Genomic DNA, 23931 nt, shown 5'->3' on the forward strand with positions numbered 1-23931 from the left:
TTAAGTTGGTTGGGATAAATGATCCCAGAATCGAGGCAGTGAGATGGCCCATCGGGTAAAGGTGCTGGCCGCCAAACAGGAATTGGGTTGAAGCTTAGGAACCACGTGTTGGAAGGAGAGAACTGACACCTGTAGATGACCTCTGACCTCCACGTGTGCATCATAGTGCACATTTGCTTACCTATACTCAGCCGCATAGTAAATGAATGTTTTAAAATTTTTCACCCTTAGAATTGAGTTGTTTTTTTTTTCCATAGTTTTTTCTGTCTGGCCATCTAACACGGGGCTGCTTGCTGGGTGAGTAGGAAGTAGCCACGAGCCCAGTTCTAGCCTGCAGATGATGATGATGATGATGGTGCGTGTCTCTCTTGGGTAGGACACTTGGCAAGAAGTTGGTCTTGCTCGCTCTACTTAGGTGTACGGAGAATCAATGGAGGAAAGCATGGAAAGACATTAGCTTCCTTCTCTTTTTAGGGGGGGTTCCGAGTTGAGAACCAAGTTTTACGCTTTGGGAACGGCTGTGCGAGCTTTATTGCTGGAGTGTGGGGTGTGGGCTGGTGTGCTAAATGCATGTGTGTCTGCCTTTGGAGGGTGCTGGTGCGCATGCGTGTCTAGGCTTGGTGAGTTGCTCACATACTTCGATGTCAGTGTGTGGTTTTACCTGGTGTGGGGACATGCTGGGTCTTCAGATGTCATCATTGTAACGAACGTGCATCTGTTGGCCAGAGTAAAGGTGCTGCTTACTGTGTATAGGGACTGGCCCTTGTGGCACTGCCCTGGGAATGGCATCCTTTGAAAGCCCTTTGATTTAGCCAGAAATGGCACTGGGTACTTTGAGAGACCGGGCCCTGTGAGAGTAGCTATGGCCTTTACAGGCCATTTGCTTTTCAGATGTGTCTGTTGTAAATTGTTTCTTTCTCTTTCTTTTTTTGTTCTTTTGAGAGCAGATCTCACTAGTCGAGGCAAGCCTGGAACACAGAGATCCGTCTGCCTCTGCCTCCCAAGTGCCGGGATTAAAGGCATGGGCCACATCCTGGTGTAACTTCTGTGTGTTTTTCTTTTTTTTTTTTTTTTTTTTTTTAGGAGGTTCAGGAACCACCAGACACAGGGATGAGGGCTGATTTTGCGTCTGTGTGGGCAGAGGCCACGGTCTGTTAAACCCGAGGGTCTTAGTAAGAGCCCTGGCAGCTTAGAGCTTCAGTATACTGTAATAGTTGATGAAACTTTGGTATGGTGAGATATCACATTTGCACGGCATCTTAGGTTGTGTCATCTGAGTTGGGACCAGCATGGAGCAGTGGGCTGAACTTGACTGACATGTGCTCAGGTTCTTTTTGTTGTTGTGTTTTCGAGACAGGTTTCTCTGTGTAGCCTTGGCTTCCTGGCCTGGCTTTGTAGACTCGCAGAGATCTGCCTGCCTCTGCCTCCCAAGTGCTGGGATCAAAGGCTGCACCGCCACGCCCTCTTAGGCTTTTCTTTCTGGCCCATCTTCTCCTCAGGCCCTCCTGCATATAAAAGGTGCTTGGCCTCTTGCCGCTATTTGTGTTTGCTGTCTAGGGGGCTGTATTCCCTTGACAGCCTCCTGGAGCTAGTCCACAGTTCAAGTCCAGGTGACATTTGCTGGTGACTACAATTATGGGAAGGTTGTTAACTTTGGAAATGCATGTGGCGGGGCTGGAGAGATGGCCCAGTAGTTAAGAAACTGGCCTTGGAGAGGACCCAACTTCATTTCCCAGCTCCCACGTTGGGGCACTCCAGCTGCCTGTGGCTTCAGGTCTAGGTGATGTGACACTGCTTCTGGCCTCCACAGCACCACACACACAGCGGACACTCTGGCCTCCACAGCAGACACTCTTTGGGCTATTTGCTTACTTGAGACAGTCTCACTGTAGCCGTGGCTGGCCTGGGGCTCACTGTGCACCCCAGGCTTGCCTGGGGAGAGACCATCCTGCCTCTGCTGCCTCCTGAGTACTGGGATTAAAGATGTGCACTGCCACACCTGGCAAAATTAAATCTCTTTTTAAAAAGGGCATGCGGCCAGTGTGGCAGCAAAGGCCTTTAATTCCAATGCTTGGGAGACTGAGGCAGGTAGATCTCTGTGAATTCTGGGCCAGCCTGGGCTACATAAACACCATCTCAAAAATAAATAACTAAAACGCAGCTTCGAGAGTTCCTGGTACATCCTTGGCCTCCTGCAGCCAGGCCTGTGTCTGGCTGTCTTGCCCTTGAGTAGTGGCCCTCCCCCCATCTGGGCAGCTCGACTCCTCCCTTGATGCTTCTGCAGCTTCCCAGGTCATGCCCTTTACATGCCAGGCAGGTTGGCATGTACTTGGTGAGGTCACATTCAAGCTTGCTTCAAAGTTCTGCCTCTTTGGGCTGAGTGGGTCCTCGTTCTAATATACCCTCATGTAATCGTGGGATTGCCTCGTCCCTGGCGGAGGACAGCCTCTATTCACAGTGCCTTTGAGGTGGCTTTGGTTTATGCACTTAAGTACACTCACTTCAAAGAGCTCTCAGGTCTGTAATCCCACTTGGGAGGCTGAGGCAGGAAGCCTTGGGATTCAGTGATGGCCTTTGCTTTAAACAACAACAAACACACACACACACATTCATGAACATTGAGCTTACTTCCTGTGTGTGCCTGGGTTATGCTGAATGTTTCAAGTACCTCAGGGGAATAAGGACCAGAACAAATAACATTTGTGAAGCACATAGAAGCTAAAACATGCTATTTTGGTCTCAAAGGAAACGAGGAAAATAGATAATAATGACGTGGGTGGGAATTTCAGCCATGTACACAGGTAGGTCGACTGTCCCTCACCCAGATGCAGAACTTGGAGCCCCTATTTGCTGCCACAAATGGAGAGTTCTGTACTGCGAAGTCTTGTTTCAGAGTCATTGAGAACTGCGCAAAATGACCTCAGGGCTACATGTGTGCTGTGTGAAACATGAATTTTTGTTGTTTAAATGTGGATTCTACCTCCAGGAGAGTTCATACTTACTCAAATAAAGTCTTTAAAATCCCCAGTGTGAGGCTGGAATGGTGGCTCAGCTGATAAGAGCACTTGTTGAGGACCCAGGTTCAATTCTCAGCACCCACATGGTGGCTCACAACTATAGCTTCAGCTCCCGGTCAGTCCGTGCCCTCACGTGACTTCTGAGGGTACTGGGCACATGTGGTATACATAAGCAAACTTAGGCAAAGCACTCACACACATAAATCTTTTTAAATAAGTAAAAAACCCTCAATCCAAAATACTGCCAGCCCAAGCATTTCAGATAAGGCATATTCCACATAGGCCGGTGGGATGGCCCCGTGGGTAAAGGCAGTTTCCGCCAAGCCTGATGAAGCTGGTGGAATGGCCTCGTGGGTAAAGGCAGTTTCCGCCAAGCCTGATGAAGCTGGTGGGATGGCCCCATGGGTAAAGGCAGTTTCCCCAAAGCCTGATGAAGCTGGTGAGATGGTCCCGTGGGCGAAAGCAGTTTCCGCCAAGCCTGATGACTTGTGCTAGAATCCTGGGATCCACTTGGTGGAGACAATGGGTTCCCATAAACTTCCTTGGCATCCACTTGTACGGGTGGCATGTTCACCCACATAAACCAGCAAATGTAAGTTATTTTCTGTAAGGTGGGCTGTGTCCTTCCCATGGCTCTTCCCATCCTAAAGAATGGAGCACAGAAGTAAGGGCACTGAGGGTCGTGCCCAGCATTAGGCAGCCACCAAGGTGCCTGAGCTCTGAGCCAGCGTGGCATTGCCTCCAAAGCGGTCAGGTTAAGGTCAAGGGAAAAGCACAGTGAAACAGAAGACCTGGTTCTGCAAACACCGTGTAAGTATGGCCAGTTATCCGGCAGCCTCCCCAAGACAAGCCTGGGGAAACCGTTATTTGGCTTTAGAGAAAGGAGTTTGGTGAAATCTGCAAACCACTGGAAAAGGTGTGTGGCTTTAGGGCGAGGTGCAGACTGTCAGTGGGCTGTTTAAGAGGGTAAATCCAGTCTTTCTCCCTCGCTTGTGTCGTTCTTTCTTAGCAAGCAAAGCTGCCCAGCCCTCATGGCAGCCTCGTCTAAAGGTCTACCTAAGCTCACACCCAACAGCTCTCCGGGGCAAGTCCACATGGTCCCTGTGTCTACCTGGCTCTTGCTCATGCATCTGACATAAAAGCAGAGTTGCTGCTGGCCTCTGCCCAGACTTTCTGTTTCCCTGGTGCCGTGGTGCCTCCTTCCTTATGTCTCGGCCACTGCTTGTCCTTTCCTTTGTGTCATGGCAGAATGTGCCCTCTTTCCCCTCTCCAAATTGGGCTTTTCATCTTTGGCCACTGCCCAGGCTACAGGATCACCTCAAACGAGCCAGGCCCTAACCTAGAACCGTGTCTTCCTCCTCGGAACCAGTGATAACAGCGTCTGCCCAGTCTTTCCCTGACGTACACAGTTGCTTGCTTATTCACTCAGCCACTTCTGAAAAGCTCTCGTGAGCAGTGGCAGTGAACACAAACTTCACAATAGTTCTTAGGCTATTCCAAATGCCTTATGCTTTTTTTTTTATACTTCTAATTAACAAGAATTAGTATCGTGTGTTTTCTACCCATGTGGAGCTTAGACTGCCATCTGTGAGGATTATTACCGAAGCTAAAGAGGTTTGTTGTTGTTTTTGTTTTGTTGATATTAGTCTCATCAGGCAGCCCAGGCTGCCTCTGAACTTGTGGCAGTCCGTCTGAGTGCTGGGATTACAGGGATTCACCACTTCACCAGGCTTTAGTCGAATTGAAGTAATCTTAAAGGTTTCATGGGGCCAGGGATGCGAAGATGGCAGAAAAATTGATCCCTTAAGTCATGGGCGCTTGGACAGCAGGCTAGCTCTGAGGAAGATAGATGACTGGGAATTTTTCTGTGTGCTCTGCTGGAGTAAATTCAAGTGGGCAGAAAATGGGCAAAAGAAGTGGGGTATGGTGACAAGCACCCGTAGCTCCAGCACTCTGCGGGCAAAACAGGAGGACTGAAAGTCCTGGGGCAGCTTGAGCTGGGACGGAGCCCCCGTCTTAGTAGGGTCATCTGCTGCTGTCCATCACAGTGTCCCTCCCATGTACCTGAAACATTGCTCACCAGGCTGCTCTTTGCCTCAGGAGGCTCCAGGGGCAAACTGGATGCCCTTTATCTACCACGGCATCATAGTACACTTTTAGTCCCGGCTGGGGTGAGGTTCTCAGTAAATGAGCTGCTTTGGAGGACTCCGGCAATTGTACGATTCCCACGCTCTGCAGTTACTTCTAATGTGATCCCCAAAGGGTCATGACCCACAGGTTAGGGGCAGCTGCCATGGGCATCTCTAGTCTGTCCGTTCCTTTAGCCCTTGAGAAGCCATCACTTCCTCCCTGTCTCCACAGTTGCCCATCTGGCCGTTTGGGAGCTGGGTACCCTGTGTGCCAGTGGGCACTGCGCTGTGACTAGAAAAGACAGGCCTAACCGAGACACCTTTTGTGTCTTGTTTCTGTCCCTGAGCCTCGTGTGTGAGACAGTTTTCCGTGCTGTTCTCTGTTTTTGTCGAGGGATAATCCGTGGTGTGTATCTAGCCCAGTTTACATACACACCTGCTGTGAATACGTGGGCTGTTACCACCTTCTAGGTGTTGGATACCGCTTCCATGGACTGACTGTGTTTGGCATTTGTTTGAGTTCCTGTATTCAGTTCTTCATCTATTCACAGATGGAGTTGCTGGATCCTGTGGTGGGTCTGTCTTGAGGAATTGCCAGCACATTTTCTGCAGTGGCTAAACCATGGTACAATTTTTCCTTCAGTGCCCAAAGTTTCCAGCTCTCCTGTGGGTTGGGAGGAGGGCCTTATCGTGGTTCAAACTGCATCCCTCTGACTAAGGATAATGGCCTTTCTTGGGTCCAGTACCTTTTATATACCTTTAGAAAGTTGCCTGTTCAAGGCCCCTTGCTCATTTGTGATCTGATTTTCTTTTCCCTGTTGAGTTGTAGGACGTGTTCATATCTTCTGGACCCTGGATCCATAGTGCAGGTCTCCTGGCTTGGCTTTGTTCTTGTGTGTGTGGTGGGGGACATATGTGCATATACAGGAGCAGGTTTGTGTTAAGCCTAAGGCAGGTGCTGCCACATGGGGAGGTGTTCAGCTACTGCACAGCCACCGGCACCTGGGGGGTAGACGGGTGTCGCTTCGCCTGCTGCTTCAGACAGGTCAGGACTTCCCTCCTGACCCTCACCTCATGTCTTGAAGCTCTGCGGCATGTGTGACAGGTGGCAGGGTGCGTGTCACCTGCGAACAGCATGCGGCTAGAGGCAAGGGCCTCTAGTTTGGGCCTGTGGGCATCGTAAGACTTCAGCTGGTGTCGCAGCCCTCAAGCTGAGAGAGTGACGCAGAATGTTTGCCTTGCAGAGTCACCGTTCTTGAGCTTCCACGAGTCTGACTGTGAACTGAGGGGCTCGCCACCCTGTGACTCCCTGCTTTCTCTCAACACCGAAAAGATCCTGGTATGTGGTCCTCCACGTGTGCGCATGAGTGCTGGCCAGGTGCCCACCTGTGGACTTCGTACTTCGGGTCCCTGTGTGACCAAGGTCCGGCCAAGAGCCGGGATGTGACACATTCCCGTGAGGCTGGGATTGCCTCCTAAGTGGGCCTCTGTCCTGTGTGTGTTAGGATCGGAGCCAGCTTGCTCCTGACTTCACGGCCGAGCGCAGCTCTGGTTTATGACAAGAAGGTCTCGTAGCCATACTGAACACAGTGGTCAGGTTGTTGTGGTCGGCAGTACGGCTCATTGGTCACACTGCTGAGCTGTTCAGTGATGTGTGCCAGTGGGCACCGCACTGTGAATAGAAAAGACAGGCCTAAATCTGGAGCTGCCTTTAGGTCTCGTCCTCTAGGTGCGCCTGGGGGCGGGTCTGTACTCCTTTCTCACTAGATTTTCCTGCATAGCTCCTAGGAGTTTGAATTGTATCTGTGGCACCTCCAGCCTGGAATTGTTTTAATATGGTTTTTTTTTTTTAATTTACTTATTTTGTGCGTGTAAGCGCATTCGTATGCACATGCGCCAAGGTGTGTGTGCAGAAGTCAGGGGACAGCTTGCAGGACGTGGCTCTCTTTTCGTGTGCTGTGTGGCCCGAACACAGTAGTCGGCCGTGGCACCTTCCCCACTGACCTGCTTGTCAGCCCCACGGTGACACGTGTGTGGGCAGGGCCTCCTGTATCACCATTTCGTGTTGGCTGGCAGAACATCTGGAAAAGTGGCAGCTGTCCGTATGCCAAAATGTGGTTTACCTCCACAACCATTAGAACCAGCTGTTTGTGCAAGTGTGGCAGCATGGGACTGTAATCCTAGCACTTGGATGGTAAAGGTAGGAGGATTGCCTGAGTTCAAGGCTAGCCTGGGCTACATAGAGTTCTGGGCAATCACGGGCAACGTAACAGGATACTGCCTTTAAAGAGGGCCTTGCTTCTGTGATAGCTTACTTCCTGTTTCCTGTAGTTTGGGTCCTGTTCTGGCAGTCTGGTCATACGTGATCTCTGCATAGGGCCAGCCTGACACCGTGCACTAGACAGCTATGCGCATTAGTTGCCTGGGGAGCACTTAGTCACGTCTCATTTCTTGGCCAGATTCTCTTAGGCCTTTATGTCTAGCATGTGGCTGTGGATTCTGGAGGAGTTGTATGCTTTACCTGGAATTCTGTTTTCAAGTCACCCTGGAAGGACTGAGGACTCATGTGGTCTTCTCAACATACTCAAAGGCCTGTGCAAACTCAGGGCCTCAGAGTAGCCAGCAGGACTAATCCCCATAAAACAGAGAAGTTGTTCCCTCTTGGAAACAGAAGTGCTGGGGACAGGGGACCAAACATTTGCCCACTAACTGTGTTCTCAGAACTCAGGCAGCAGACAGTGGCACATGTGTGCCTGCTTCAGCAGAGCTAAAACACAGCTCCAGCATCTTAAAACGTGCTCTCATGCAGCGTAAAACACAGCTTCTATCATTCGCCAGAAGCTAAACGATGGCTGTTTGTTTTCAGAGCCAGGCCAAGTCTATTGCAGAACAGAAGAGATTCCCGTTTGCTACTGACAACGACAGCACCAATGAAGAGTTAGGTGAGAATCCAGTCTGGGAGCAACTTGTAACATCCGCCCAGAGCCAGGACTGGCTATAGACCAGGAGGTCAGGTGGGACAGAGACTAGGAGCCTGGCACTGCCCCCCACGCTGGGACTACCCGAGCCGGGAGGCTCACCCTGGCCTTCCTGAGAGTCTGTGTGGTGTGCATCATGACAAGAGGCTTGGGTGGGCCATGGGGGGGTGGGGTGTACTTCAGCTGATAGAGTGCTGGCCTAGTGTGCAAGAGGCCCAGGGCTCAGCTCCCAGCACAACATAAACTAGGCATGGTATGAGCCCAGCATCTAGGAGGTGGAAGGAGGAAGATGAGAAGTTCACAGTCATCGTTGGCTAAATAGTAAGGTGGAGGCCAACCTGTCATATACGGGACCCTGGCCCAAACAAAGGGAAGGAAGAAAGGCAGGCAAGAGGAAGGAAGGCAGGCAAGAGGAAGAAAGGCAGGCAAGAGGAAGGAAGGCAGGCAAGAGGAAGGAAGGCAGGCAAGAGGAAGGAAGGCAGGCAAGAGGAAGAAAGGCAGGCAAGAGGAAGGAAGGCAGGCAAGAGGAAGGAAGGCAGGCAAGAGGAAGGAAGGCAGGCAAGAGGAAGGAAGAGGAGACCTTTGCACAGTGGTTGGTGCAGTCCTGGGGTCTGTGGAAATTAATAGTGACATTAGTAAGGTCAGCTGCTCTGAACTGCTAGACTATTCATGTGCCATCACCACCATGAACAGCATGGAGGTGAAAGGAAAGAGACTCAGAAGAGCATCTTAGGTGGGAACAATCACATTCACTCAGGTCTATAGAGGAGCCTCATGGTTTGGCCGTTCCTGGTTCCCAGCATCTAATGTGTACCGGGTGCGTCCCCTTGCCCCCTTGCCTCGTGAGTGGACGCACAGCAAGAACGAAGGGTGAACCCACAGCAGCACAGGGCTGGGCAGAGCAGACGGACTCAGGTTCCTACATGGGATCATGTCCTCCTGTGGCCATCCATTCTCCATGGTCGCTCAGCCTGTGACAAGTGCTTTCCTTGGCTTTGTCACTGCAGACCACTGCTGACTCTGGAAAGTGCCCCCTCAAGCTGTTCTTTGGGATGACTTTGAGAACTAACTGTCCTTTAAGACTGATCTCTGTGAATGGCGGGCTTCTGTTCAGTTGAATGTCTGCTTAGTCACTGGTACTCGGGCCCTGCTGTGGGGGCTGGAGAGACAGTTCAGAGCTCTGGCTGCTTTCCCAGAAGCCCCAGGTTCCATTCCCAGAGCCCACATGGCACCCCATAACCGTCTGCAACTCCACTTCCAGGGGATATGACGCCCTCGTCTGGCCTCTGTGAGCACCAGGCATGTGTGTGGTGTACAGACACTCGTGCAATAAGAGTGAAGATAAGTAAATGAAGTAGGCCCTGGTAAGAGGCTGCCTTACTCATTCTTAGAACAATCCAGGAAGCTTGAGCTGGGGTAGACTCTTCCGTCTGAGAGGTTTTTCTTGGAAAAAAAGCCTGCCAGGCCAAGACAGCATCCAGAGATGAGCTGCTGGCTCTAGAGGTCTCCGCTGGAATTGTAGCATTTCTAGCTCTTCCTTTATGTCCTGGTCTCAGACTCCAGTGGCTATTTACGTTTGCCTGAGATGTAGGCCAGTAGTGTTTGAAGTTGTGGGTATGTATGGCAAGATCGGGACCCCGTTTGTTCTCTTTTGAGGAAAATTTGGTAGCCAGGGTAACCAAGGGTTTTCCTGAAGTTCTGTCCATTTTAATTTTAAAAGAATTACAAAAACTGTTTCTCTAATGTGAATGAGTGTTGTGCCTGCATGAATGTGTGTGCTGTCTACATGCCCTTGGAGATCAGAAGAGGGTGCTGGATCTCTGGAGCTAGAGTTACAGTTGTGAACCACCGTGTGGGTGCTGGAACTGGGGCCAGGCCTCTGCAGGAGCAGCCGCTGCTCTTGGCCTCTGAGCCGCCTTTCCAGCCCTGGCTTTATTTTATAGCTCATTTGTTTCATCCAGCAGATACTACCAGTTATGGGAAGATAGGAAATCCTAAAAACGTGTCTGACAGGGTTCTTTAAGAAAATTTGCCAGTGGCTTATTAAGCAAGAACCAGGGAGTTGGAAGAGGTTTCTGGGGCCCCATCCTCATATGGCCGGGCAGGACTGAGCCTGCTCTCGGCCATCCAGCAATCTTCAAAGTCTTACATTCAGAAGGTTGGTCCGTGTCTTGCGGTGGCAGCCCAGGAAGGGTGGCACTGGTACCTGTCTGTAAGTGGAGGAGATAATTGTACCATCCTCCTAGCAACCAGTCAGAGAGTAAGGCCATCCCTAAAGGCCTCTCTGCGCGTGCCTGAGAGGATGTGAGGTATGCCCCCGTGCTGGCATTCCTGGCCCAGGCTGCGCTGGAGGGTGGAGCTGGGAGGCTCCTTGCCTGCTTGCCTCCACGGTCTTTAGCTGCACCCTTTCTCAGAGCTGCTCTTCTGAGACAAGGCAGAGTGAGCTGACTGCAGACTGCCTTCTTTTCTTCTCGCTGACGCATTTCTGTTCTGTCCCACAGCTATTGCTTACGTGTTGGTCGGCAGTGGTCTGTATGACGAAGCAATAAGGCACTTCTCGACCATGCTTCAGGTAAAGTTCCCCTTGGTCACGTGATTGTGAGTGTTCCGTCTGATGCCGCATGAACCCACACACCTGCAGTGAAGCGTCGTGTAGGGTTGCAGGAGTGCAGGAGGGAACCCGGACTGTTACTTCTCGGTGCCGGGCCTCCAAGCATCACTTTATCCTATGGGAGACCAAGGAAGTCGGTGTTGCATGGTCAGCTGCCCATACTGCCTGCACCATCACGACACAGGGGTGGCTTCTTGCTGCAGGGCTGAACAGAAGTAGCTGCAGGTCATACCTTCTGCCATAGAACCGCTGGGAGACACGGGCCCTCCCTGACACACGGACCCTCCCTGACACACGGGCCCTCCCTGACACACGGGCCCTCCCTGACACACGGGCCCTCCCTGACACACGGGCCCTCCCTGAGACACAGGCCCTCTGTGGGAGGTGGACATTAAAGTGTGAAATTCCAACTCCAAGGGCAGCATTGGGGGTAACGTGGGTCCAGCTTATGGATCTGCCTCTCGCTGTAGCAGTTGTGAGGCCGCCAGAGCAGGCTACCAAACAGCTCAGTTAAGAGAACATAGCCTGTGGCGAGGTGGTGCACACCTGTAGTCCCAGCACTTGGGAGGCTAAGAGAATTGTAGGTTTCAGGCCAGCCCTGGTTACAGATGCACAGCCTGTACACACACACACACACACACACACATACACACACACTCACATACACACACACACACACACACACACACACACACACACACACAGGACAGGAGACTCGTGTGTAAGTGCACCGTGCTGTGCAGGAGCCCCGCCTCCACCTGCTGTCCTCTCAGTCTCCTTCGGCTGTTGGTAGGAGTGTGTTGGTTGGTGGGTCTGGTGGCCTGTCCTCTGCAGGAGAGGGCCTGCAGTGCACACCTGCTCCAGCAGTTACTCAGCCTCCTGTGAAGCACAGGGACCGCCTCTGGAAGGGCCCCTTCTGGTTTCCCCGTGAAGAACTAGTGTCTCTACCTGGCACCTGGTGTTCAGCAGGCATTTTGAGATTTCACTACTCATGTCTTTGCTGTAGATTTGTCATTATTGCTGAGAGGGGCCAACAGATGGCTTCATTTGAAAATATTAAGTTTGAAACTTTAGCTCTGCTTGTGTTTAAAAAGAAAGCACCCACAGCTGGGTCTGATTGATAGCGTGCATTCTGAGAAAATTGGTGAGACGTTTTGGGCATTACTTTGAGGTCTGTGAGTCAACAGCTGTGTGTGAGCAGGCACACAGGGTTTTGCTTTTCAGTAGAATTTGAAATGCAAAGAGAAGTTTAAATAAGCTTTTACGTTGCAGTTTTGTTAGTGTCACAATATTACAAGTGTTAAGCAAGATTCCACAGTGAACACAGGCCCATGGAGAAGGGACCTGAGGCATTTTATCCCATTCACATACTAACCAGGCCCAAGCCAGTGCCTGAGACCTGCTAAGATGAGACTCCATCTGGACTGTGTGGTCATAGACTGAAGGCATTTGTTTTTTAATTTGGTTCTTCAAGACAGGGTTTCTGTGTTTGACAGCCCTGGCTGCCCTGGAACTCACACTGGAGAGCAGGCTGTGCAGGAACTCTCGGTGTAGACCACACTATCCTGGAACTCAGAGACCCACCTGCGTCTGCCTCCTCAGTGCTGGGACTTCAGGCGTTTATATTAACAAAAATCAGGGTTTCTTTTTTGTTCGTTTTGTTTTTTTGTTTGTTTGTTTTTGGTGCCCACAGCCTGCAGATGGATAATTATTTAGTTCAGCTTAAAAAATATTATAATTGTGGTTGGTGATAGTGCCGAAACATTTTTGATTTAAAATGTCCTCTTAGGTAATTTATGATCTGAATACGTGTGTATAGAGTTTGTTAGTGTTAAATTAGTGCTGTATCCAGTCTGTGGGGCTGTAGGACACTCTGGTGTTCCATCCGCTGGGATTTCATTTTGCAAGGACACTGTTCCCTTTAGGCTGGGACACAGCCAGTGTGGATTGTAGTCAGCTCAAGTGTGGCTGTGGGGACCAAGAGGTCCTTGTATGCACTGTCTCAGGGCAGGAGGGCTCAGGGGCCGGGCGCAGCCTCCTGCTGGCTTCCCTGTGCTGTCAGCTGCTCCACGCAGTGAGAAGTGTAGGTGTCTTTATGGTGGGGACAGAGCGCAGTGTCCAGGTTAGGTTTGTGACTTTTCTCCCTTTTCTTCATAGCATATGGTTGGTTATACTAAGTAGAAAACTCAGAGATTCAGTGACAAAACTTTCCCCAGAGTTTTTAAGGAAAACCCGAGCCCTCTCTTCTGTCAAAGCTTCCCTGTATTGGGCTGTGTTTAAGAGTTCCATGTGAGTTCCCTCTGGTGCTCTGTCAACCCTAGGCTGGGACTCTGGCCCAGTAGGCAGCAGTAGGGTAAAGTCTGCTGCCCACTCCACTTAATAGAACTTTCTTACATGGGTGGGATTTTGCATGAGCCAGTCTCTTCAGGTTGAATGTTGATAGCATGTTTGCTCTTCACATCAGCTGCTCTTGCTGTCTTTATACTGGCAAATGTAGTGGTCAGATTTCTTGGTGTAATGGAACTGATTTTTTCCCCGTGATCCCTGTTCCTATCCAGAATTTGAGAATCTTGTACTTCTCAAGCACACCTGAAACTGTATGGATGGACTTTGTATGTCCCTCCCAGCTCTGAATAATGACATGGAGACTTATTTGTTTATAATAGCTCTGGCTTTAGCTTAGGCTTGCTCCCCACCAGCCCTTAAATTACCCCCTTTATAGTAATCTATGTGCCCATTACCTCTCCATTTTAGTCTCAGCTCTGGCTTCTTCCTAGTGTCTGCTTGGCAAACACTTTCCTCCCTTTCTTTCCCGAGCCCCTGTCTTTGCCTGAAGTCCTGCCTTCCTCTCTTGCCTTTGCTATAGGTCGTTCAGCTCTCTCTTCAACCAGTCAGGAGGGGTTGGAGAACAGTGTTTATAAAACATGGAGACAGGTGATGCTCAACAGTCCCAAAGTCCGGTCTGTACTGAGCTCTGCTGGCACAGACATCAGCATTGGAATGTAAAGGACAACCTTTACAATGCTCAAAACATCTCTCCGACAGACACCTGCTGGTGCCGGGGTTCTCTGCCCTCTCTGAACTGTAACTGGGGACCTGTTTATGCTGTGCTGGCGCTGACCAGTCCTACTCTTTTGCTGGGACCCTCCAGATGTGCAGCGGTTGCTTCTAAGCCAGTGACCATCCTATGTAAATCATATGCTGATAGCAATCCTCACACAGATTTGGGCTTTTCTTGAGTTCGTCAACACTCAGCAGACCTATGAGACAGTTTTGGACCACACACAAAGCAGTAGCATCTCACTCCACCTACAGGAAATGACAAGGGTGCCCACAGGGGTTTGGATCTCACGAAGTTGCTGTGTGGATGAGATCACGTCTATGTGAAGGTTGAGTTCCAGAGTCTGGTTGTTGTCTCAGGGTTTCCATTGCTGTGGAGAGACACCATGACCACGGCAGCTCTTATAAAGAAAACCTTTAACTGGGGCTGACCTACAGTTTCAGAGGATCAGTCCATTATCATCACGGAGAGAAGCATGGTGGCTTGCGGCAGACACGGTGCTGGAGAGTAGCTGAGAGTTAGTTCTCCATCTCGATCTGCAGGCAGCAGAAGTAAATGCCACACTAGGCCTGGCTTGAGCGTCTGAGACCTCAAAGCCACCCCAGAGCGACACACTTCCTCCAACAAGGCCACTCCTCTTAACAGTCAAGGATTCAAACACAGGAGTCTATGGGGCCATTCCTGTTTAAACCACCACAGATGGTAAAGCTCCAGGTCTTCCCAGCATCTGCTCTGTGCCTTCAGTCTATGAACCTGAGGTGTTCCTATGCTTCTCTGAGTTTCTGAATGTTTGTTAGGGAAAATCTTCCTCTTTATGTCTTGGGACTCTGAGCACAGTTACCTGTTTTTCCTGTTCTTTCTTTCCTTTCTTCTTCTTCTTCTTCTTCTTCTTCTTCTTCTTCTTCTTCTTCTTCTTCTTCTTCTTCTTCTTCTTCTTCTTCCTTCTTCTTCTTCTTCCTCCTTTTCCTCTTTTTCCTTCTCCTCCTCTTCTTCCTCCTTCTCCTCATCCTCATCGTCCTCTTCCTCCTCCTTGTTCTCCTCGTCGTTGTCCTCCTCCTCCTCCTCCTCCTCCTCCTCCTCTTCTTCAAGAGGTCTCACTGTGTGGCCTAGAGTACCCTCTGACTCTCAGTCACGTCTCGACTTCCTGAATACTGGGATTACAGATGTGTGTTATCACATCCAGCCGCCCTCAGTTGGCACACTTTGTAAATGCCAGTCTGCACCACAAATTGCTGATTTATCCATCCGTTCGTTCCTTTTGAGGCATGTCTCATTTGGTAACCTGCACTGGCCTTGAACCTGTGGCATCCCTCCTGCCTCTGCCTCCATAGAACTGGAATTCTATGTGGACCAGCATCCTGGACTGAAATGCCAATTTTAGTTTGAGTTGGGCTGACTCCACATCAGTGTTCCTGCATCCCTTCCTTGGGTGTCTGTGCACTGCAGTGGTGCTATTGAATGCCAAGCTCCGCCCAGTCCTGGGAGGGCTGGGAGGGCAGGAACCGGAACAGTTTATGAGGCAGTTTGAACCTCTGTGTGGATCTGATCTGACTGTGGTGGACCTTAGTTGCTATCAGCTTTGCTTCTTCCTTCCACAGAACTAAAGGTACCCTGTGGTGTCTGTGGCATTTTATAAGTGGGCACCACTGAGGCAGGGTTTAACCCATCGCTCATGTGCTGATTCTCTTAGTGGACTCTGAACATAGTGACTTCTGGGTTTGTGGCTAGAAGCCAGCCCCATGGTGAGAAAAAGAACTGCCTCTGCTTCTAAGAAGATTATTATTTTATTGTATTGTTTGTGTATGTGTGAGCACTGGCTTGTGTGTGCCTGCACCAGTGTGTGCCTGGTTCTAGGAGGCCAGAAGAGGGTAAGTGGGTAGTTGTGAGCCACGTCATATAGGCGTCAGGAACCAAACCTAGGTCCTGTGCAAGAAGAGCCAGAGCCAGCTGCCTCAACCTCTAGGCTGTGTCTCCAGCCCCTCCTGTGAAGAACTGACAGCCCTACGTCTGCCAGCTGTGGGGCACGAGTGACATGTAGGCAGCATCGCCTGACGGTTGCTCCCTGCTGCTGTGGCTAGTCCCCAAGGTGCTGCAGCTGCAGGAACCAAGGAAGACAGGGGACTATGCGCAGTTTTCTCTGGGCTTAAAATGCCAAAGAGCCTATTAAAACACAGGACTAAACTGGTCATATTTGCTCAGTAGCTTTTTGTTTTTGTTTTAAGAAAAGTTACTACTACATTACTTAAATAAAAGCTTTGTCTTGTCAACTTGTAAAACTAAAGATGGAAAATGTAAGTAGATAGACTGGGCCTGTTTTTAGAACTGATAGAATTTGTTCTGAAATTTAAAAGTAGTAACAGTGTACTCCGCCTACAATAGCACAGTTATCATCTGTCCTTCTGTGCTGCTACAAAGTATTTTCTAAAGGGCAGGCTCAGTGGACCAGAGGGCCTGAGTGCTGCGCAGCTGCTGGCAGGGATGGGTGCCCTGTGGAGATATTGAGCCTGGGGCTGGTGAAGAAGAGGGCTGGATGGGGCCTGCATGCGGGCACGCCTACATCCCTGGGGCCTGCTGAAGGTGGCTAAAGGCAGGAAATTGTCAGTGTCCTTGCATTTCATTTTCTTCTTCCTCTCCTCCTCCTTCATGTGCTTGCATTTCAGTTTCTTCTTCTTCCTTCTCCTCCTACTCTCTTCTTCCTCCTCCTCTTTTCCTCCCTTTCTCTTCTCCCTAGTCTCCTTTGTTTTTTTTTCTTTCTTATTTTAATTAGCACTTAAATACTACAACTTTTACCAGCTTTTGAGCAGCATTTTTTTTAAAGGTTTAAAATATTGCTATACAAATGTTGATGGGAGGTGGAGGCGCCCATGAGCCATTTCGTGAAGGTATCCATGGCAAAGCTCCGTCTGCCTCCATTCAGCCTGCACAATAGCTAACACGGGTTAGCAGAGAAGAGCTCAGCCTGCTCTCACCCATTCTGAGGTTTTTCTAACTTCAGTACATGCTCTGCGTTTGTTGCTAAGTAAAGGCGGCCTGTAATAACACTTGCTCTGTACCAGCTTCTGTGTGTGCAAGATTCCAGTGCACTGTATGTGCACTGGATTCCAGTGGGCGACAGGCATACAAGTGTGAAATAATGTGATACTTAACTGTATCCTTGGGGCCCTTGTTTGCTTGCTTGCTTGATTTTGTTTTTTGAGGCAGATTCTTAGTGTGGAGGCGAGGTGGGCCTCTCTCCTCTGCCTCCCCCCGTGCCAGGATTGCAGGCTGGAGCACCATGCCCAGCTGAGACATGCTAGACTTATTTAACATCTGTTAGTCATGGGATATGATCACTTGGCTTCAAAATGTTATCTTAACTGTGACTTCGGGCTGTGTTTTGTTTTGTGAAAAGATGGGGAAAGTGCCAAGGATGGACACTGGTCATTGCTACAACCTCAGACTCATCAAACCCTTTTTTCCATTTTCTTTCCCTTTTATTTTTTTTTTCTTTTTTTCCCCTGTGAAGCACTCTCCAGCTTGGAGAAATCCTCCTGTCTCAGTCTCCCATGTGCTGGGAATACAGATAGAGCCACCATGTTGAGTTCTGGCGCTACTTGGATTACTTACTTCTTATTGAGGTGGTTAGTTGGTTTGGTGTTTTTGCAACAGGGTTTTAAGTATCCCAGGCTGTCCTTGAACTTCGTATGTAGCTAAGATTGGCCTTGAACTCTTGATCCTTCTCCCTCCACCTCCCAAGTGCACCATCATGTCTGACTTCTATTTCGAATCCCGAAAGGCTGTTTTTATTCAAACTTGCACATCTTTCTTCTGCCCTCTCACCTGAGCCCCATCCGGTCACTCAGCTCTGCATGCCCTTCTGGTTCAGCTCATGAGTTTACACTCCACACACCTGCTGTCCCCTCACACTATCATCCAGCTCTGTGACAGCAGAGATCCAGATCCCTCTGCTTGTACGTGCTGTCCAGGAATGCTCAGGGCTGTTTGCCAGCTAACATCTGACCACTATTCCAGGTGCACCCAGAGCAGTGTGATCCTGTACCTGCTCCTCCCTGGCTCTACAGCCGAGCCCTGAGCCGAGCGATGGTCCTGCCTCTCTGCCTGCCCTCTGTCTGGGTGGTGCTTTGGGCTCCTCCCTGTGCCCCACCCCCATCCTCAGCTGGACAGGCAGCCCCCCCCCCCCAGGGATGCTTCTGTACTCCCTTCTGCAGACTCACCCCTCAGTGAGGAGCAGCCTTGCTCCCGTGTGTGATTCTTTGGCTGTGTTGCAGGAAGGCAGGAATCCTTTCCCTTCTGTGTCGGCCCGCTTGCTCCTCCTAGCACAGCAGGCATGCTGCAGCTGCGCCTGTCTCCTGGCTTGAAGCCTGCCTCACCGGCAGAAGGCCCCAAGTAGCTGAGTGACACCTGTCCACACAGACACGGCAGTGGCGGAGGAGAGAGCACGCTTCATTCATTCCAAGGCTCTGGAGAGACTCAGGGAAGGTCTTGGGGTAGAAGAGGCTTCTTGGGGACAGGGCTGAGGTGTGCCCCGGGTGGGTTTGGGGCAGACACTGCTCCCCTCAGCCAGACTCGATGCTGGGCAATGGCTGGGGAGAAGTGCTGGTTTTGTGAATATGGAAGGGAGAAGGAGCGGGGTGACTGATGAGGTTGGACACAAGCGTCAGCCTCTGCAGGGCTCGGCAGTGTGGCCTCACTGCTCCTGCCTTCAGTGCCTGATTACATGTAGGCAGCAACGGTGAGTCTGACTCAGTGATCCTTCTCTGATCCCATGAGCAATGTGCACATGTGTGTCTGTATGTGCATACTTAACACATGTGCACATTGGCCAGCCCATGTGCATCCTGGGTGGCAGTGTAAAATGCAATACTGTTGGGGTTGGGTGATGGCACAGGGTTGTGGCACACCCAGACATCCGGGCACAGAGAAGAATCCAGAGGACAGGGAGGCAGCTGTGAAAACCTGGTGAACAAAGCTTAGCAGAGCCAGACTGACTAGGTTTCTTCAGGAGGAGGCAGGGTGGTCAGAGTGGTGTGAGTGTGTGAGAGACAGAGGTAGCAAGTGTGTGTTTTAGGGGCATGAGGTGATGCTCTGAAAGACAGCCACAGCTCCGCGAGGCCAGTCACATCTGTAGGGTACCTGTTTATTTGTAACTGTTTCTGATTCACTTCATGGCTACCTACAGTGAACTGTTCATCGCAAAAAAGATGCCTGTTTGGTACATTTGAGTCACAGCAAACCTAGGCCTGCTGCCTGAGCCGTGTCAGGTTTGAGGCCAAGTGTAAGGATCCGAGGGCATCTGTGAGAATCCCAGACCCTCTCAAGGCCTGGCTTCTGCTCTGTCTTCTCGTGCTGCCCCTGGGTAGAAACCTCTGCTGCAGGGAGGCAGTTCTCCTTCTGGTCCTCTGGTGGTAGCTTTTTCCTGTATGTCTTTTTCCTCCCGCCTGCTCTGCCTTCCTGTTTCAGTGCAGGCTTAGCATCCTTGGTGCCCTTAGCAGTCTTTCCTGAGCCCAGGAAAGGCATGATTTGTCTTAGCTTTCTCTAGTATGTCTTGTGTAAAATGTGTTTTCCATCTGTGTCGAATAGACACTGGTTCACATAGACAACAGGAACACATGTTCTTGGGAACATGGGGTCTTGTGTGGCATTCGCCTCTGCCAGAAGAGTCTTTCCAACTCTGGATTTTGTCCTGTGCACATAGCACCTGTAGTCACCTGCTTGGGCTAGCGACTGCTCCAGACATCACTAGAGCCTGCTCTCCTCTGTGACCCTGTGGCTTGGCCCTCCTCCTTCTTAGCAGATATACAGACAGCCCTCATGCAGTACAGAGATCACACACAGCCTTCATGCAGTACACAGATCACACACAGCCTTCATGCAGTACACAGATCACACATAACCTTCATGCAGTACACAGATCACACACAGCCTTCATGCAGCTACACAGATCACACAGCCTTCATGCAGCTATACATGGATCACACATAGCCTTCATGCAGGAACACAGGGAGTACAGATAACTGGCTAAAAATTTCACGGAGCCAAGAGGAACTTAAGCCAGTTTCTGCTGTAGAAGATTGCCAAAGTGTGCCTTGTTCTTGTTCCACTCTCTTTAAATTTTTGTTTGTCATCACTGTTTTGTGTTTGTTTAGGATAGGGTCTTATTACAAAGCCCAGGTCGGCCTCAAACTCACGATTCTCCTGTCTTATCCCCTAGCTCTTGTATCACAGGCCTGACTTGTCCTGCTCGTCCCATGAGGTACTAGCAGGGCAGAGTTGTTGGGTGGAGTTCTGTGGCGTTTGCATACAGTGTGCCTGTTGCTGTCCAGAGCCTGGACCACAGTCCTTATTCTGCCTAAGCAGCCTCTAAGACTTGAGTGGAGGACGTCCTTCCCTTCCACCAGCATGGATGTTGAGGTGCTCTTTGTCAGTAGTCGGGCAGATGCAGCACTCAGGTCCAAAGCTGAGCAGCGTTTTCACCTCTGACAGGCCTGGCACAGGGCGATTCTGTACAGATCTTCAGGTTGCACCAGGATCTTGTAGCAAAGCATCCAGAAATGAGGTGAATGAGGCAGACACTCAGCGTAGACAGGTATTTCTTCTGCCAGAAGAGTGATCAGGCCTGGGGGACGGGGCTGTGGAGAGACTGCAGAGGGTGTGCCCTTACCTCGGCAAGTGTGGAAGAATGGCAGAGCCACAGAGTCAGGTGTGCCCTTACCTTGGCAAGTGTGGAAGAATGGCAGAGCCACAGAGTCAGGTGTCTCATTCTCGTGGCTCCTCAGCACTTTTGGGATCCACTGCTGCCCTTCCCATGGCCGCGGGGACTCTGCCTCCTCAGGTTGTCATGGGTTTGTTCAGGGCAACATGGATGCTCATCAGAGAAGCACCTGCTCACATCTCCCCAACTCCTGGGCTCTGAGGTCCTCTGTGAGGCATGGTTGCTGTTGTGCCAGGCTCAGCGAAGCTGAGAAGGCAGTGTGTGTAGGAAGGTAACTCCACAAAGGAGTGCCAGGACCCTGCTGTCCAGTGTGGGTCTCCTCAGCAGGTCTCCTCTGCGAGCTCTGTGGTTACGGTTTCAGATCAGGGACTGGAGAGACACCTGGGGTCACAGTAGTGTAAAGATACAGAGCTGTCTTTTGAGGTATTGAGTAGCTTGAAGCAGAAGCTGACTCTTGCTTATTTTATTTGTTTCCGGGTTTTGACGTGTTTCTGTTTTGGTCTGACTAGGAGGAGCCTGATCTGGTTAGTGCAATTTATGGCCGAGGGATAGCCTATGGAAAGAAGGGACTACATGTGAGTATGTGCTGGTTCCGCGCCACCTGCCCACGTGGCTTGCCGCACCCACGACTTTGTCCAACCTGCTTCTCATTCACTCAGCTCTGCCAGAACACAGCCAAGAGAGAAGGGGGATAATCAGCCTAGGCACTGTGGCTGGAAGGCTGGCAACCAGGCTCCCCTGGCTCTTCCAGTCAGTGCTGAGCTGGCCACAGGAGAAGCCAGACACCTACTGCATTCCTAGGACATTACCCAGAATGCATTACCCAGGACATTACCCAGAGTAGGATTGCTTGTCACAAGTAGGACCTACAGCCTGAGACCCTCATACAGTTGTGACATGTTGGATGAAAGAACATGTTTATTATTATTGTCATTATCATTTTGATGCTGTTGTTGTTTGACAGGGTTCCTCTGTATATCCCTGGATGTCCCAGAACTTATTTTGTAGACCAGGCTGGCCTCAAACTCACAGAGATCCTCCTGCCTTTGCCTCCCGTGTGCTGGGATTATATGCATTTTGCAGATAGGGAAAAATCTTTGCAAGCACAATCAAGCCATTCCTCTTTTTCCCTGAGGAAGGGGGTGGAGGCTACAGTAAGCCCTGTTCATGAAAAAGCCACCATGCTCTAAAAGTGCTTTCTCAAGGTTGTGGGGATTATGCAGTGGGTCATGGGGCACCCGAAAGACCAGCGTGCTTAGAGTGTTGTACACAAGCCTCTGTGTGGTTCTCAACTAAAGACAGTCATGGAGGAACTATCATTTATAACTTTTACATTAAAGACATCCTGCCTTTAATGTTTCATGAAATATTTCAGTTAAAATTTATTAGAGTTTAAAAGTTCTGCTCAGCAGGTACTAGCTTGGCGAAATTGATGGGACAGTTATAGTTGTACTCTCCTGAGTCATGGGGGACCTGGTTGAACTGGGCCTTGGTAACCATGGCGTAGAGGGTGTAAAACCATTCTATACGTAGGTCAGCAGGCACCAGGGCCCACACAGCCCAGAGACCATTGCTGCTCCCGTCCCCACCTGGCCAGAGTTTGCAGCTCAGCTTGGGACTTGTTTTCACCCTCAGTGGGAACTTAAGTATGCATATTTAGGCGTGAAATCAGCCTATGCTCACTCGAGAGCTTGGCTCGTAGAGTCAGAGTTGTGGGCTCGTGGCTTTAGCCATTTTCTTGTCCCTCACTGGCGGACAGCGTGGGCCTCACTCCTCGGTGGCGCCCACATGCTCGCCCCTGTTTTAGATAGGTAAAGTCTGCACCTGTGCACTCGTGGGTCACTGGGTGCCACTCCCTCAGGGTGGGGAGATGGGGAGCTGGGCAGCTGAGCGAGCAGAGCGTTTGTTCATCTCTGAGCAGTGCCACTGTTAGTGTCTCACAGATCTTGTTCTGAGCGTGTCTCACACTAAGCTAACACCTTTTCAAGGACGTTAAGAATGCTGAGCTTGCTTTGTTTGAACTGAGCCGAGTAATCGCCTTGGAACCTGACCGTCCAGAGGTATTTGAGCAGCGAGCTGAAGTGAGTGCAGCTTTCTTTTTCCCTCTGTTACTGGATTAGCTGAAATGCAGAGCGTTTTCCCGTGATTTTATCATTGAAACTTTTAATGCTTCTTTATGCTGAATTATGTTCCCACTGGACAGCTGTGGAATGATGCTCTCGAGGCATATATGAGTGATATTTAGTGTGAGCATGTGGTTCTGTGCCTTTCTCAGTGGGCTCATTAGAGAGGTGGCATACAGCATACTGCAGATAAAAATGACACAGTTTAACAAAAGTGGCTAGCAGTTGGGAGAACCTGAAATATGTAGCTCTTGGGAGCAGTTGTGCCCCTGGTATGGAAGGGAGGATAGGGAGAATGAGTGAATGAATGAATGACCGTGGCTGCGTGTGTGTATCCACGAGCTCACGTACAGTTCTTGGGAGATGGCCCTGCCTCCACAGATGCTTGGAGCAGGTAGGTTTGCTGCAGATCTCAGGCGGAGACAGGCGAGGGTGCCTGCAGCTGTCTGCCGAGTGGACACGAGCAGGGCCTGCACAGGAGGTGGGGAGAATGCCAGGCGCGGGGTGAGGCTCTTGGGCAGCCTTGGGAGGAGAGGGCCAAGACTGCTCTGTGTTTTCAACGTTTGTGCTTTGGCAGTAGAGCTGGGCTGTTGGGGACCCGTGTGCTGGTGTGGCTGGTATGGCTGGTGTGGTTAGTGTGTTGGTGTGGCTGATGTGAATGCAGCCAGCCGTTTGACAGGACCCTGAGTGCTCAGTCACCCCAAGACTGCATCTAGAGGTCTTGTCCTCGGGGTGCGGCATTTTCTATTTCAGCCTCTTTAAGTGTTTTCGTGTCATGTCGGGGCCTTGGTTTTACTCTAACCTTTCTCAGCTCCTCACCTGCCAAGCTGGGTCTCACCCTCAGGCTCTGTGACTATAGTCCTGTCCCCACAGTGGGAGGCCCTTGGATAGTGGTTGGGCACTCTGCACCAGCAGGGCAGGGCAGGCTTGCTGGTGTTCCCTGGGCTGGCCGCTGTGCCCCAGCAGGTCAGGGCGGGCTGGCCACTGTGCCCCAGTAGGTCAGGGCGGGCTTGTGGGTGTTTCCCTCAGGACCCTGGGCTGCTAAAATGACTCTGATAAAGTAGGAATTCAGTTAAGACTCGCAGGCTTTAAAATTTTATATATCTAAGAGAATGCTAGTTGCTTATCTAAGTGAGATTGGTAATTAGAACAACAACTTTCCACTATCTAAAAATACATAGCCGTATTTATGACACAGCAGTCACTGCATCATGATTTTCATAGCTCAAGTGCAGCCTGCCTTTGTCTGTCTCAGAATTAATTTGCAGGACACTTTGCTCTTGTGCTTCCTGAATTAATC

General features: G+C 50.5%; 1 protein-coding gene across 12 annotated transcripts in view; it reads left to right on the forward strand.

Moving 5' to 3' along the window:
• The window catches only part of Ttc13 (tetratricopeptide repeat domain 13), a 53266-nt gene that overhangs the window by 4164 nt on the left and 25171 nt on the right, over positions 1-23931 (forward strand). For 5 of the 12 annotated variants that reach the window (XM_021648552.2, XM_021648561.2, XM_021648579.2 and 2 more), the window contains exons 2-4: positions 6391-6485; positions 8013-8088; positions 10626-10696. In XM_021648552.2, coding sequence (XP_021504227.1) covers positions 6391-6485; positions 8013-8088; positions 10626-10696 — 242 coding nt within the window. Of the gene's footprint in view, positions 1-6390; positions 6486-8012; positions 8089-10625; positions 10697-21017; positions 21084-22496; positions 22590-23931 lie in introns of those variants that run through there. The other 7 variants (XM_021648530.2, XM_021648536.2, XM_060391802.1 and 4 more) reach the window with 5 other exon arrangements.

This window comes from Meriones unguiculatus, chromosome 10 (genome assembly GCF_030254825.1).
Source record: "Meriones unguiculatus strain TT.TT164.6M chromosome 10, Bangor_MerUng_6.1, whole genome shotgun sequence".
Taxonomy (NCBI): Eukaryota; Metazoa; Chordata; class Mammalia; order Rodentia; family Muridae; genus Meriones; species Meriones unguiculatus.